The sequence below is a fragment of the Theropithecus gelada genome, chromosome 14 (assembly GCF_003255815.1).
Source record: "Theropithecus gelada isolate Dixy chromosome 14, Tgel_1.0, whole genome shotgun sequence".
Lineage (NCBI taxonomy): Eukaryota > Metazoa > Chordata > Mammalia > Primates > Cercopithecidae > Theropithecus > Theropithecus gelada.
Window position 1 is genome coordinate 13,893,687 of NC_037682.1, and position 13,512 is coordinate 13,907,198.

At 40.5% G+C, this 13,512-nt stretch overlaps 1 protein-coding gene across 3 annotated transcripts in view; it reads right to left on the minus strand.

Moving 5' to 3' along the window:
• The window catches only part of MS4A4A (membrane spanning 4-domains A4A), a 28,890-nt gene extending 16,076 nt beyond the window's left edge, over positions 1-12,814 (minus strand). The window contains exons 1-3 of one of the 3 annotated variants that reach the window (XM_025357935.1): positions 12,636-12,811; positions 10,286-10,431; positions 1,742-1,901 (exon numbers count right to left, since the gene is read on the minus strand). In XM_025357935.1, coding sequence (XP_025213720.1) covers positions 1,742-1,885 — 144 coding nt within the window. In that variant the 5' untranslated portion in view covers positions 1,886-1,901; positions 10,286-10,431; positions 12,636-12,811. Of the gene's footprint in view, positions 1-1,741; positions 1,902-10,285; positions 10,432-12,635 lie in introns of all 3 variants that reach the window. The other 2 variants (XM_025357934.1, XM_025357936.1) reach the window with 2 other exon arrangements.
• Between the last annotated feature and the right edge of the window lie 698 nt (positions 12,815-13,512).

The window sequence follows — 13,512 nt, forward strand, 5'->3', positions numbered from 1 at the left end:
AGATTATGTAGAACAGCAGGAACTCATTGAGTGTTGATTGAAATATTCAAAATGACAAAGCCACATGGAAGACAGTATGGCAGTTTCTTACAAAACTAAACATACTATTACCTACAATATGGTAATCATACTGACCCAAATGAGTTGAAAACTTACATCCACACATAACCTGCCACACAGATATTTATAGCAACGTTACTCCTAATAGCCAAAGTTTGGAAGCCATCAAGATGTCCTTTGTAGGTGAATGCATAAATAAACTGTGGTACCTCTAGACAATGAAATATTATTCAGTACTAAAAGTAAATGAACTATCAAGTCATAAGAAAACATGGAGGAAATTTAAATGCATGTTTTTAGGTGAAGGAATGCAACCTAAAAAACAAACAAACAAACAAACAAAAACACCTATTGTACAATTCCAACTGTTTGACTTTCTGGAAAAGGCAAACTATGAAGACAATAAAAGATTAGTGGTTGCCAGGGATTGGTGGGATACTATGTGATACTATAAAGGTAGATTCATGTCGCTATACCTTTGTTAAAACCCATAGAACACACAACACAGAGAATGAACCCCAGTGTGATTTGTGTACTTTTAGTAATGATGTGTCAAGGTAGTTCATCAGTTGGTACAAAGGTTACACTCTGGTGGGAGGCTGATAATTAAAAAGCTATGCATGTGTGGGGGCAAGGGGCATATGGGATATACCTGTACTTTGCTCTCAATTTTTCTTTAAGCCTAAAACTTCTCTAAAACGTATAGTATATTTTTAAATAATTATTCATACATTAAAAAACCCACTTTGGGAGGCCGAGGCGGGCAGATCATGAGGTCAGGAGTTCGAGACCAGCCTGACCAACATAGTGAAACTCCGTCTCTACTAAAAATACAAAAATTAGCTGCGCGTGGTGGCTCATGCCTGTAATCCCTAACTACTCAGGAGGCTGAGGCAGGAGACTTGCTTGAACCCGGAAGACGGAGTTTGTAGTGAGCTGAGATTGTACCACTGCACTCCAGCCTGGGTGACAGAGCGAGACTCCATCTCAAAACGTAAAAATAAATAAATAAATAGATAAACCCAGTGTGTGCCAACATAAATAACATATTTTATGAGAAATAGCTGTATTTCCCCCTATACCCTCCAAAAAATGAATAATGTGAAAAAAGGATCCAAAATATCCACAGTGACATTTTCCCATTTGAAACTTGGGCTAGTGATAAACCTATGTTTAATGTCCTTTCACCTGCCCTATTCTGTCATTCTTTTAATCCTTCATTTCTTTTAGGCATGCTCATCTGAGACTCCAGATAGAAATGCTCAGAGAATAGATTTTTCATCCTCTGAGCAGGGGGCTAAGAAAAGGTGCCGGAAAGAAATAGTAGCAATATGCATCTGTCAGCTATTCAGGAAGGCCTATAAAGGGGACATCAGCTAGTAGTGCATAGGTGGCCTTTTATTTTGCTGCTCTTCCATGCTGAGTTTAAATACAATTATCATGGATGACCCACAACCCTAGAATAGATCTGAAGTCAATATATTTCAAATATAACTCAACTGGAAGCACGTTGTGATAGAATACTATATAGTTTTTCAGATGAAGAGCGTGAAAAGTAAATACTGATGTTGCAAGGGTTGGCTGTTATATTATGAGGTTAGTGGGACAGTGTATTTGGCATTAGGTCTTATGAAATATGAGTTTACAACACCATTGGTCTTCCCCTAGATTTGCAACTTACCCCAAGGACTTTGGGTTCCCCCTTCAAGAACTTCTCTTGCAATCCTTTCCACAGATGTGAATGTACGACAGCCATGTTTCCCAGCTGGGGCACACCAGGGCCAGCCCCTGGCATGGCCTGTTCCATTCCTTGCATGGTTGTCATGGCAGCAGAAAAGGTGCTACAGTAAGAAATGTAATTTAGTATGATGTCCTGGAAATGACAAAGGAGGACATGACACTTTGGGGCAGGTTCCTCCCGAAGGACAAAATCTGGTCTACATTCCCTTCCCATATCATAATAGCTGTTAGAGCCAGGGAAGTGGAATAGGCAACACATTAAGGGTGGGGCAGGGGGAGAAACTAAATGTCATATGATATCAAGATGCTAGAAAGTCCAGCAGAGAGGGACATGTTGACAGAAGCGAGGTAAACCTGTTGGACCTCTAAAATTAGAGAAATGTGTTTAAGTTCCATTCCAAGTCTTCTCAGATTTTATTTCTATCCCTCTTACTACCTAGTCCCTTGATTACAGCCACTTCCCCACGAAGGATTACGTTTTTTTTTTTTTTTTTTTTTTTTTTTTTGAGATGAAGTATCGCTCTATTGCCAGGCTGGAATGCAGTGGCACGATCTCGTCACACTTCAACCTTTGCCTCCTGTGTTCAAATGATTCTCTTGCCTCAGCCTCCTGAGTAGCTGTTACTACAGGCACACGCCACCATGCACAACTAATTTTTGTATTTTTAGTAGAGACAGGGTTTCCCCATGTTGGCCAGGATGGTCTCGATCTCCTGCCCTTGTGATCCGCCCACCTTGGCCTCCCAAAGTGCTGGGATTACAGGCGTAAGCCACTGTGCCCGGCCAAAGGATTACCTTTATAATAGTAATAAACTACACAAACTCATCTGCCTTCCAATTTATTGTATAGTATTGTATAGTTCCTCCTTTTCTAATCAGAGCACAGTTAAATTCACAGGGCTGAAAAATCTTCCCATGTTCATCCTTGCTGAGTGTGACTTATGTAATCTTGTATTTTGTCCCACAAACTCTGGAATTTGGTAATGAACCTAATGGCTCTGAGTCATATTCTTGGCACCACAAATCTAAATCTCTTGTCCTATTACATTGCTTTAAATCCTAACTTGCTGGTACATAGCAAGGACCCATCAAATCATTTTTTGAGAATCTAAGCACAAACATATCATTCTTATACTTCTTTCTGTCCTCCATGTAATAACTCCAACCAAGTCATGTCGAGATAGGCTAAAGCCACATGGAAATTTTTATCTATGTATTTGAATTCATATTCAGGTGTTTCATGATCCACTTCCATACATTTTTAGGAAAATGAAGCTTGCTAATATCCTTCAAGTAATAGTTAATTTTGATATCATTTATGCTTCATTGAACCCCTAAAAAAGTCTCAAGTTTGGAGATGTGTGCCCTTTTATTGGTAACATAAATGAAAAATAAATTGTTGTACTCCAAATTTACTATGTTGAGAAAAACATTAAGATTTCTCTGAAAAAATTATCATCTTGTATTTATTTTTAATACATCAAAGGAAATAAATTATTAGCTATCTAACAATAAAACTGATTAAAGTCAGAAGAAGGAGGGTGAATTTCAGAGAAAGATAGAGGAGAAACGTTAAAATGAAAAGATTAATCATTTAGAACATGAATTTAACTTTAGTAATGTATATACTTAAAATTATGGAAAATAGTAAAATTAAAAGTACAAAATTACAAATTATAAATTACAAATTATAAAATAAGTATTTCTTTTAAAAAAGACAAATATAATAAATAAGAAATATATAATGTAAATATGACTGAAGTAGTTAAGATAACGAATTAAATATAAGAATGTAACCAAAAAGTCAATGTTCTTACTCTTATCACTTTTAGAAAAGTTCCGAAAACAATTTGGACAAACAGAATTAGAACTCCACTTTTTTATGAAAGTGTGAAACAACTAACATTTCTATAAATCAGGTGAAATGAGTGTTAAAAACAAAGATTACATGAGGATACACTTGGAGAGAAGTGTAGCGAGAGTATGAAAGAAACAAGACACCATGGCCACAGATTTCAAAGACGAGAGGCCCCCCGAGGTTTACAACATAAATTACTGTTTACAATCCTAAATACATCAGTTGATAACTATCACTTCCCTGGAAAAGTATAGCTCTGAGAATCATCAAAGTCTGTAGTAAAGGAGAAATCCCACCAAAAAGCCACATATTTAGAAAGCAATCAGTCTCTGAATAAGTCCTACATTGGAGTCCATAAAGAAGGAAGTAGATATCCTTGATACAAGCCTCCAAGAAGTCCCACAGATTAGGAGCACCTGTTTATATATCAAATATAGAATATGTAAAGAGTACAGATAACTTATTTAAATGAAAATTAAATCACAAAAATCAAGTCAAAGATAAAGCACATAGAGTGACAGGACATATTTGGAACATAATCTCAAATAAATTTCAAATATAAAATAGTGTTGACAGAAAACAATTGGTCAATGTGTTAAATAACAAGGAATAGCTGAAATTAGAATTAGTCAACTGGAAGAAAAATTTGAAGAAATCACCAAGAATTCTGTAGAGAAACAAGAAAATGGTCGTAATAGAAGAGAGGTTAAAAGATTAGAAGTGTAGAATTAAAAGGTCTAGAATATGTCTGATTAGAATTCTAAAGAATGTCACCAAGAAGGCCAACTAGAAGTTCCTAACCCTCATCATCATCAATACACACACAAACATACACACACACACTCCCCAAAACAATGAATAAACAACTGCTTTCCAACCAAACTAATTAAAGAAGAGCACTTGAAAACACCAAAGGAGTAGCAGAAATCTTGTAGATCATAGAAACCCAGGATGGCGGCATGAAGAAGGAGATAAAACAACTTTCTTCCACCACCTTTCCCCCAGTTAGGACCAGCTCTGAGTCAGGAGGGCCTTCTTCCTGCAGGGAAAAGGTAACTGAGAGGACCTCAGCAGCTCCCATCAACACCATGGACACCTGTAATCTTACTACTGGAGAAACTTAGAGTCTTCACAGGCTCTGAGTTCAGCTCATGGAGCTACCTGAAGTCCACATGTCTGTCCTATTCCAGAGGTGGCGCTGACACTGTGCCCTGGCCTCCATGGCCTGAACTGCTACTGTACTGCCCCTTCTTGGAAGTGAATCACTGCTAGAGTGCATTCTGCTTCAGAAATGAGTAGCCATTTGCACCCCTCCATCTCTGAGGCTTAACCACCACTATACCACACACACCTGGTAGCCATACCTAAGCCAAACTGCTGCTGTCCACTCTCTACCTGCCGAGGTCAGGCTGCCATGGAACTGCTTCATGCCCCCATCTTAGTCGCTGGTGCACTCTGCCCCTCCAAACTCAAGCTGAAGCTGTGACCCACTCTCTGAGGACACATAGCTTTGATTGAGCTGTGTCACCCAACAATCCAGGCAAAATAACTGCAGTGCCCCACCTCCCTGGAACTGACTAATTCCCTGGAGTCCAAGCTTCTGAGAAACCCTGGCTCTCCAGAGGGTCATTTCTGTACTGCTTCAAAAAACCCAAGGACAAAGCCACAGACAGGCCTAGTCATTCCTGAGGCCTTGCTGCTGCTACATCCAGCCTTACACAGCCTGAGATATTGCCATGTCCTACCATCTCAGGGTCTAGAGTTACCACTATGTGGCACTCCGTCCCCCAGGGTTGGAGTTGCTGCAGTGTCCTATTGGCTCTGGAACCAAAATTTCAGCTGTAACCTGCTCCCCAGAGCTCAAGCCTCCAGAGCACCCCTCTTGCCCTGGAGCCATGCTGGTGTTGTACACTGACCCCAGAATCAGTAACTGTTCCATCCCTGCCCCATGGGCTTGAATTGCTGAGGTATGCCTCAGAGTCACAGCCTCATCTTTGTGGGTAATCTGCATCCACCCATGCCTCGGTGAATGAACCTCTGCCACAGGAGTTTTGCAAGACCCTGAGCCTAGGACCCCAGCTCCACAGCCACTATTATAGTGCAAAAAGTACAAGCTGTCAACCTCGATGGCAACCATGTCGTGTTAACCATGTGGCGTTACAGGCTCACAGACTGCAAGGGCTGTAGGGGCATGGCTTTCTCCACCTAGGATCAAAGGATGTCACAAACAGCTATGGGAGTGGAGTCACTTCAAAGAGCCACCATCAGGGCAATGCTGAGTGGAAATATGGGGTCAGAGCCAACACAGAGAGTCACAGTTAGGGATATGCCTGGTGGAGCTATGGGAGTGAGGCTACCTTTGAGATCTCAGAACTATAGGACCACTAGCATGCAACTCCAACCTAACAGAGCTGAAGCATGGACTGAGCCCAGCAAAGATATGCAAGCAGGGCTGTTTGAGGGCCCCAGTCAGCATTCCCAGGATTCAGGACATGGAGTCAAAGGAAATTATTCTCCAGATTTAAAACTTAAGGCTGTCTTCTCTGTTGGGTTTTGGACTCACTTGAAACCAGTTATGCCTTTTTCTTGCCTAGTTCTTTCTTTTGAACTGAGAGAGTCTATTCTGTACCTGTCCCACCATTATATTTTGAAGACAAATCACTTGATTTCACAGACTCACAGCTGGAAACATTTGCCTCCCGATAAATCATACCTTGAGTCTCATCCATATCTGCTTCTGATGTGAGTCTGGACTTAGGACTTTAGAGTCGATACTGGAATGGGTAAAAACTTTGAGGCTATTGAGACAGAATTATTGCATTTTGTATGTGAGAAGAACATGAGTTTTGGAGGGCTGTGGATGAAATGCTATGGTTTCAATGTCCCCTCTAAAACTCATGTGACAACTTAATTGCCATTGTAACAGTATTAAGAGGTGGAACCTTCCAGAGGTAATTCAAGAGGTAATTACATCAGGACACCCCTACCTGCATGAATGGATGAATGTTATCATCATTGGAGAGGGTTAGTTATCACAGGAGTGGACTCCTGATAAAAGAATAAATTTGGCCCCATCTCTCTCTCTGCTTTGTACACTCACTTCCACCTTCCTTCATGGGATTACCCTCACCAGAGGTTTGCACCATGCATGCCCTTAGACTTCCCAGCCTCTAGAGCTATAAGCGAAATAAAATTTTATAGTAAATTACCCAGTCTTCAATGGTCTTTTACAGCAGCAGAAAACAAAGATACCAAAAATTTAGTTTTGTGGGAGGACAGTACAAGTCTAGAGTTCTTGTTTCAATGAACATTGTTACTGTCACCATAAAATAGTCAATTTATATAACTATGAGATGTTTTATGTAAGCCTAATGATGACTGCAAGGCAAAGAACTACAGCAGATACACAGATACACAATTTTGAATGTTAAAGAATTCATAACTTAGCACTTCATAAAATTACCAAATCACAAAGGTAGACAAGAGAGCAAGAAAGAAACAAAGGTCTACAAAAAAAACCTCCCCCAAATAATAAAATGGCACTAGTAAATCCTTATCTATTAATACTAACCTTAAATATAAATGAATTAAATTCTTTGAAAAAAGTCATTGAGTGGCTGGAAAATTTTTAAAAAATAACATCTAACTAGATGCTGTAAGAGACTCACTTTAGCATTAAGAAGAAACATAGGCTGAAAGTTAAGGGATGGACTATTCCATGCAAATGGTAGCCTAAAGAGAATAATTATCTATACTTAGGTCATGTAAAATAAACTTCAAGTAAAAAACTGTCAAAAGAGGCAAAGAAGGTCATCATTTCGTGATTGACTGAGCATAGAGGGTGGGTGATAGAAGTCATTAATAACAAACTACCAGACTTTTTTGAGACAGGGTCTCACTCTGTTGCCCAGGCTGGAGTACACAGGCACTATCACGGCTCACTGCAGCCTCGAACTCAGCCACCCGAGTAGCTGGGATTACAGGCATGTGCCACCACACCCAGCTAATTTTTGTATTTTTTGTAGAGATGGGGTTTCTCCATGTTACCCAGGCTGGTCTCAAACTCCAGGGCTCAAGTGATCTTCCTGTCTCAGCCTCCTATAGTGCTTGGATTACAGGAGTGAGCCACTGTGCCCAAACTTAAACTTCCAGATTTTTAACACAGACAATGTAGTTAATTGCTAAGCCTTCCACCAAGAAAAGACACTTGCAGTCCCATAGCCCTTTTAGGATTCCTGTTACGTTTAGCTCCTGCCACTCTTGATTAGGGGCTACTTGTAGGGTTCTGAAATAATTTCCACATACTTTTCCTGTGCTACCTTACTTTTTTGAAAGAGAAATTTTAAGGAAGGTCAAATATCTTCTATTTAGGTCTTCTAACGTTTGAAATAAATATTACCTCTTCTCCCTTCTGGGACAGTTGGTAAATTGTCAATTTGTGGGCTTTATTAGAATGACTTTAAATTAAGCCCAGAGGGGGACAATTCTCCGACGTTTAACAAAATTTGAGAGTACAAATTAGATTTAAGACCAAAAATAAGGCCTGCTATTTTATTTTACCCCTTTGCTCCATATCTATTTTGTGTTCTGCTCAGAGGATGCTACAGTGTGCATATAGGTCTGAATGTACCTACTCCATAGCATGTAAATGTAACCCACCTCATAAACTCCATTATCATTCGAACAGAGACTGCAAGAGGAAGAGGAGAGCCTCTTGGCCCACCTCTGCATAGTCTTGTATCTAACTTATTCCATGAGAGCAAAAAAAAAGAGGACAATCCTGACTCTTCTGACCAATCTTTGAGACAAACTGCAAAAGAGAGGAAGTGTCAACATCTGACAACACAGTACCATGAATAATATGCTCTCTCCAATTATATAGACCCCTCTTATCTGCTTTTCCAATTGCCCCAAGACAGGAGCAGGTTGGAGCAGGGTCATGACAGGAATAAAGTCCCTGTCTAGCATGCCTTTGAGTGGCAGGAAGTGTTAAAGGAAGTTTATGTTTTATACTTCAAGCCAGAAATGAGTAAGTGATAGTAGGAATATCAATAATAACAGTTAATATGTACTTAGCATTTATTAAGTGACATGCACTGGTTTAAATGTTTTATATGTGTTATTTCATCATTAAATTCCCCTGAGAGATATACTCTATTATTCACAGGGCAGAATTATAGAAACACAAGATTAAGTAACTTGAGTAAACAGTGGCAGGGCCAAAATTTAAATCCAGGTGCTGTAATTCCAGAACTCTTTTGCTTAAGGGGATCCACTACACTAGTCTGGTGAATAGAAGATCTCTTTTGTTTGCACAAAAACTTGTACAATTAATTTTCTTAGCAGCATTATCTATAATTGCTAAAAGGAGGAAACCACCCAATTTGGAATAAGTTAGGTACAAGACTATGTAGAGGTGGGCCAAGAGGCCCTCCTCTTCCTCTTGCAGTCTCTGTTCCAATGATAATGGAATTTGGGAGGTGGGTTACATATATATGCTATGGAGTAGGTATATTCAGACCTATATATACACTTTAGCGCTCCCTGGACGGAACACAAAATTTAGATTTGGAGCATATGGCTAAAATAAAATAGGTCTTGTTTTGGGTCTTACATTTAATCCACATCCTTAGATTTTGTTACACTTAGGGGAATTGTCCTTCTCTGGGCTTAATTTAAAGTCATTCTAATAAAGCCCAGAAATTGACAATTTACCTACTTGTTCCAGAACGGAGAAGAGGTAACTTTTATTTCAAACCTTAGAAGACCTAAATAGAAGACATCCAGTCTTCCTCAAAATTTCTCTTTCAAAAAAGTAAGGTGGCACAAGGAACAGTACGTGGAGATTATTTCAGAGCCCTGCAAGTAGTCCCTAATCAAGAGAGGCAAGAGCTAAAGGGAACAGGAACCCTAATGCTATGGGAGTGCAAGTGTCCTTTCTTGGTGGAAGGCCCAGCAATTAACTACACTATCCATGTTAAAAATCTGGAAGTTTAAAGTTGAGCATCGTGACTCACTCCTGTAATCCCAGCACTATAGGAGGCCAAGGTGGGAGGATTGTTGAAGCCCAGGAGTTTGAGATCAGACTGGGGAACATGGTGAAACCCCATCTCTACACAAAATACAAAAATTAGCTGGGTGTGGTGGTGGGCGCCTGTAATCCCAGCTACTCAGGAGGCTGAGGTTGAGGCTAGAGTAAGCCACAATGGTGCCAGTGTACTCCAGTCTGGGCAACACGGTGAGACCCTGTCTCAAAAATATCTGGTAGTTTGTCATTAGTTCCTTCTGTTGCCTACCCTCTATGTTCAATCAATCTCATTTTAATCCTACACAACCATTTTTCAACTCTGTGTATTTCTCTCATCTTCTCAAGGCAAGCCATTATCCTATTTTCATCAGAAGTATTCGTTATAGCCTCTGAATGTTCCCTGTGTCCATTTGTGGCTTTGGATATTCAATCCACCCCTGATGTTGTAGCCAGAATGATCAAATATAAAATCAATTGAGTCACCCTCCCCTTTAAAAGCCTTCTTTTACATTTCATCACCCTTAGCATAGAGTTAAAATTTTTAATGTTGATAACAAAACCTCTGCTACTTCAGCACAAATCTATTGTTGTAGTCTTACCTCAAATCTCTCTCCTTTTAATTTTTAAAGCCCCAAGTATATTTGACTTATTTAAGTTGTTCCAAAGAAGTGATTTCATTCTTATATTGAGATGTTTGCATATATTGAACCCATTTGCAGGAATGTTCCACCCCTCCTGTGCCCACCTTGTAAGAACAAAAACAAACCCACCACATCATCTAATCTTCTCACACATGAACAGCATTGCATAATCTCTGTCTTCTCTCAGACACTATTCCCCCCACTTCCCTACCATTGCCCACACGTGGATTACTCAACCTATGATGGTAGCTAAGGGTTTAAGATCTGTGTTATGTTCCTTCTACATTGCAAAAGTCAAAGTTATTTGGAAAGTGACTAAAGATGATTCTTCTTAGTCCATCTAAATGTGTACTTTATTCTTCTTTAATGTAAAAGAACCTCTGCCTCAATCTCTCAGGCACACACACCTTCAGACTGAGAATTTAGGACATGTTGGGTCTGTCTTATCAAACACACTGGTGGCTCTCTCTCTGTGTTTAGTGCCTCTCTGTCAACACTGTAAGCTTCCTCCAGGGCAGAGCCATTATATCAAAGTAAAGCTTATAACTGACTCTTCTACTTTCCCATAATTCTTTGATAACATAGGTCAGGTTCTGGTCCTTCAAGGCTGGTGCTTTGTCATTCTAAGAAACTCTGGCCATAAGTTCATATAACTGCCTCCTGTTTTTCCACCACAGAAATCCTTGTGTTAATTATCTACAGCACATAAAGTCCCCAAGGACAAAAATATTTTACCATCCAGGGCTTGACTTCTCTCTATTCAATATTTTTAAAACTGCTGAGAATGTTGGATACATATGAGGGACATTTATTCTGGGTTGGAGAAGAATTGAAACCTTGGTTTTGTACCATCACCTATATGCATCAGGCTCTTGACAACTACAATGTCTTCCCCGCCCCCCGGATAAAGAGGTGAGGGAGGCTGGGCGCAGTGGCTCACGCCTGTAATCCCAGCACTTTGGGAGGCCGAGGCGGGCGGATCACAAGGTCAGGAGATCGAGACCATCCTGGCTAACTCGGTGAAACCCCGTCTCTACTAAAAACACAAAAAATGAGCTGGGCGTGGTGGCGGGCGCCTGTAGTCCCAGCTACTCGGGAGGCTGAGGCAGGAGAATGGCGTGAACCCGGGAGGCGGAGCTTGCAGTGAGCCGAGATCGCGCCACTGCACTCCAGCCTGGGCGACAGAGCGAGACTCCGTCTCAACAACAACAACAACAACAGCAACAACAACAACAACAACAAAAGAGGTGAGGGAACCTAGACCACCCTTCCCTCTTTGATTGGCCCCAGTCTCTTTGTGGATCAGCAGCACCACCAGTCTCTTGTTTCCTCATTTTTATGTTACCATCCCCCCCCCCCCACAATCACAAGGAGAGAGCATGAGGAGAGTGGTACACATGGTCATCCCCTTTTTCTTGGCAAAGTTATCAAATAGACTAGAAACCCAAAATGAGGCCTGAATCTGGATAGTTTTTAGGAGGATGATGGGGATGCAGAAATTGTGGCACGGGAAGTGAAAAGGCCTGGACTAGGAACCAAGAATTCTTTTTTGTTTGTTTGTTTGTTTGCTCCCGGCCCTTTTATTAACGTGTGTGATTCTGGGTACATTATTTCCCTTTTCTGGGTTTCATTTATTTCATCTGGGGAAAGATTACAATGGCCACGACTACTTACAAGCTTCTTTCTTATCCTAAGAATGCTAAAAGTCTACAAGGCGTTTTTCATTAGTAGATTTTATCATGAGCAGCCTCAGTTTACTGCCTGGGTGCCCCATGAATAGTGCCAAAGACCACTGGAGAACTAGGTCAGGTTACAGCCCATCTAAATGTACAAGGCTGGGGACCCTGCCTGTGCCCTACTCCATGTACACCAAATTCTGCATGCGATACATCTGTTCTTAAATCCTGAATTATAAAAATAACCAGTCAGACACAGAGAATAAAGACCATGGAGGAAGGACATTAACAGCAGATGAAGTAATCAATCAAAAGTTTAAAATATTGCTTACAGTGTTTTGGTATCCTGAGAACTTAAGGGACAAAAGTAACTAAAAAAATCTCATCCAGCTCCAATGTCAGCCTTGAGGAGGCTTTTCTAACTCCCATCAACTGTAGCAAAGACTGTTCCTCATCCCCTCACCAAATGCCCATTTAAAGGTACACTCAACCCACCCCAACCCTGACTACCAGCTTGTGTCATGGGAAGTGGCCTCATTTTTTTTTCTCATTCCACTCCCAGAAATCCTAAACCCGGGAAGTGAACCAAACCATCAGCCCTAAAGCCTAGGAAGGCAAGTCCCTGGACCTACCTTTCTTCAGGCCTGCAATGTCTGCGGTAGGTCTGATGCGTGCAGGGCTCTGGGCAAGTTCCTCAAAGTTCTTTGGTCCAGACCCAGTCAGCTTCCCCCACTCCACACCTCACTCAGTTTAAATCTGCATTCCTCTTCTAGTAGATGTTTGGAAACTTAAAGGCTGTGCTGAGAATTTCTGAGACACACAACTAGTTCCTCTTTTATATCGGAAGCATTAACTGATTTTGTGTTCTCAATATGGGTGCGGATGTCTATTCTGAATTTTGCTGAAAAAGCAGCGGCTGCCTGATACAGTCTTTCCTATGAAAATAATGCTACTAATTACTGTGGGTATCAGTGGTAGAGGTTTTACTGTATGCAAGACCCTCTTCAAAGGTCATTATATACACAAGCTAAATAAATGGTACTTTGTAAATACCCCCTTTCACCGTGTCACACATTTCCGTAGTGCTCGTGTCTTCCTGGAGAGCTACTATTACTATTTTATTAGGTTGATGCAAAAGTAATTGCGGTTTTTGCCATTATTTTATGGCCAAAATCACAATTACTTTTGCACCGACCTTAATATACACAACTTAAATGTTTTATTTACATGAAATTCCACCTTTAGAGATTCATCATGAGTGGCCATAAAATGGCAACAAGTTGGTTGTACGGCAATAAAACAGCGCCTTTCTAAGTGAAGGAAGCAGCTGGTATCATAGAATGAGCTGGCCTTTGACTAAGATAAAACCAATGGCAATCATTTCTTGCATGACCTTGTTAATCTCCTGAACTTATGATTCATTTATAAAATAAAATAATGTTTACTTTACATGGAGGAGGAAAGCAAAGTGGCGTGCAGTTTCATTCATTCAGCATTTTCTTTAGAAAA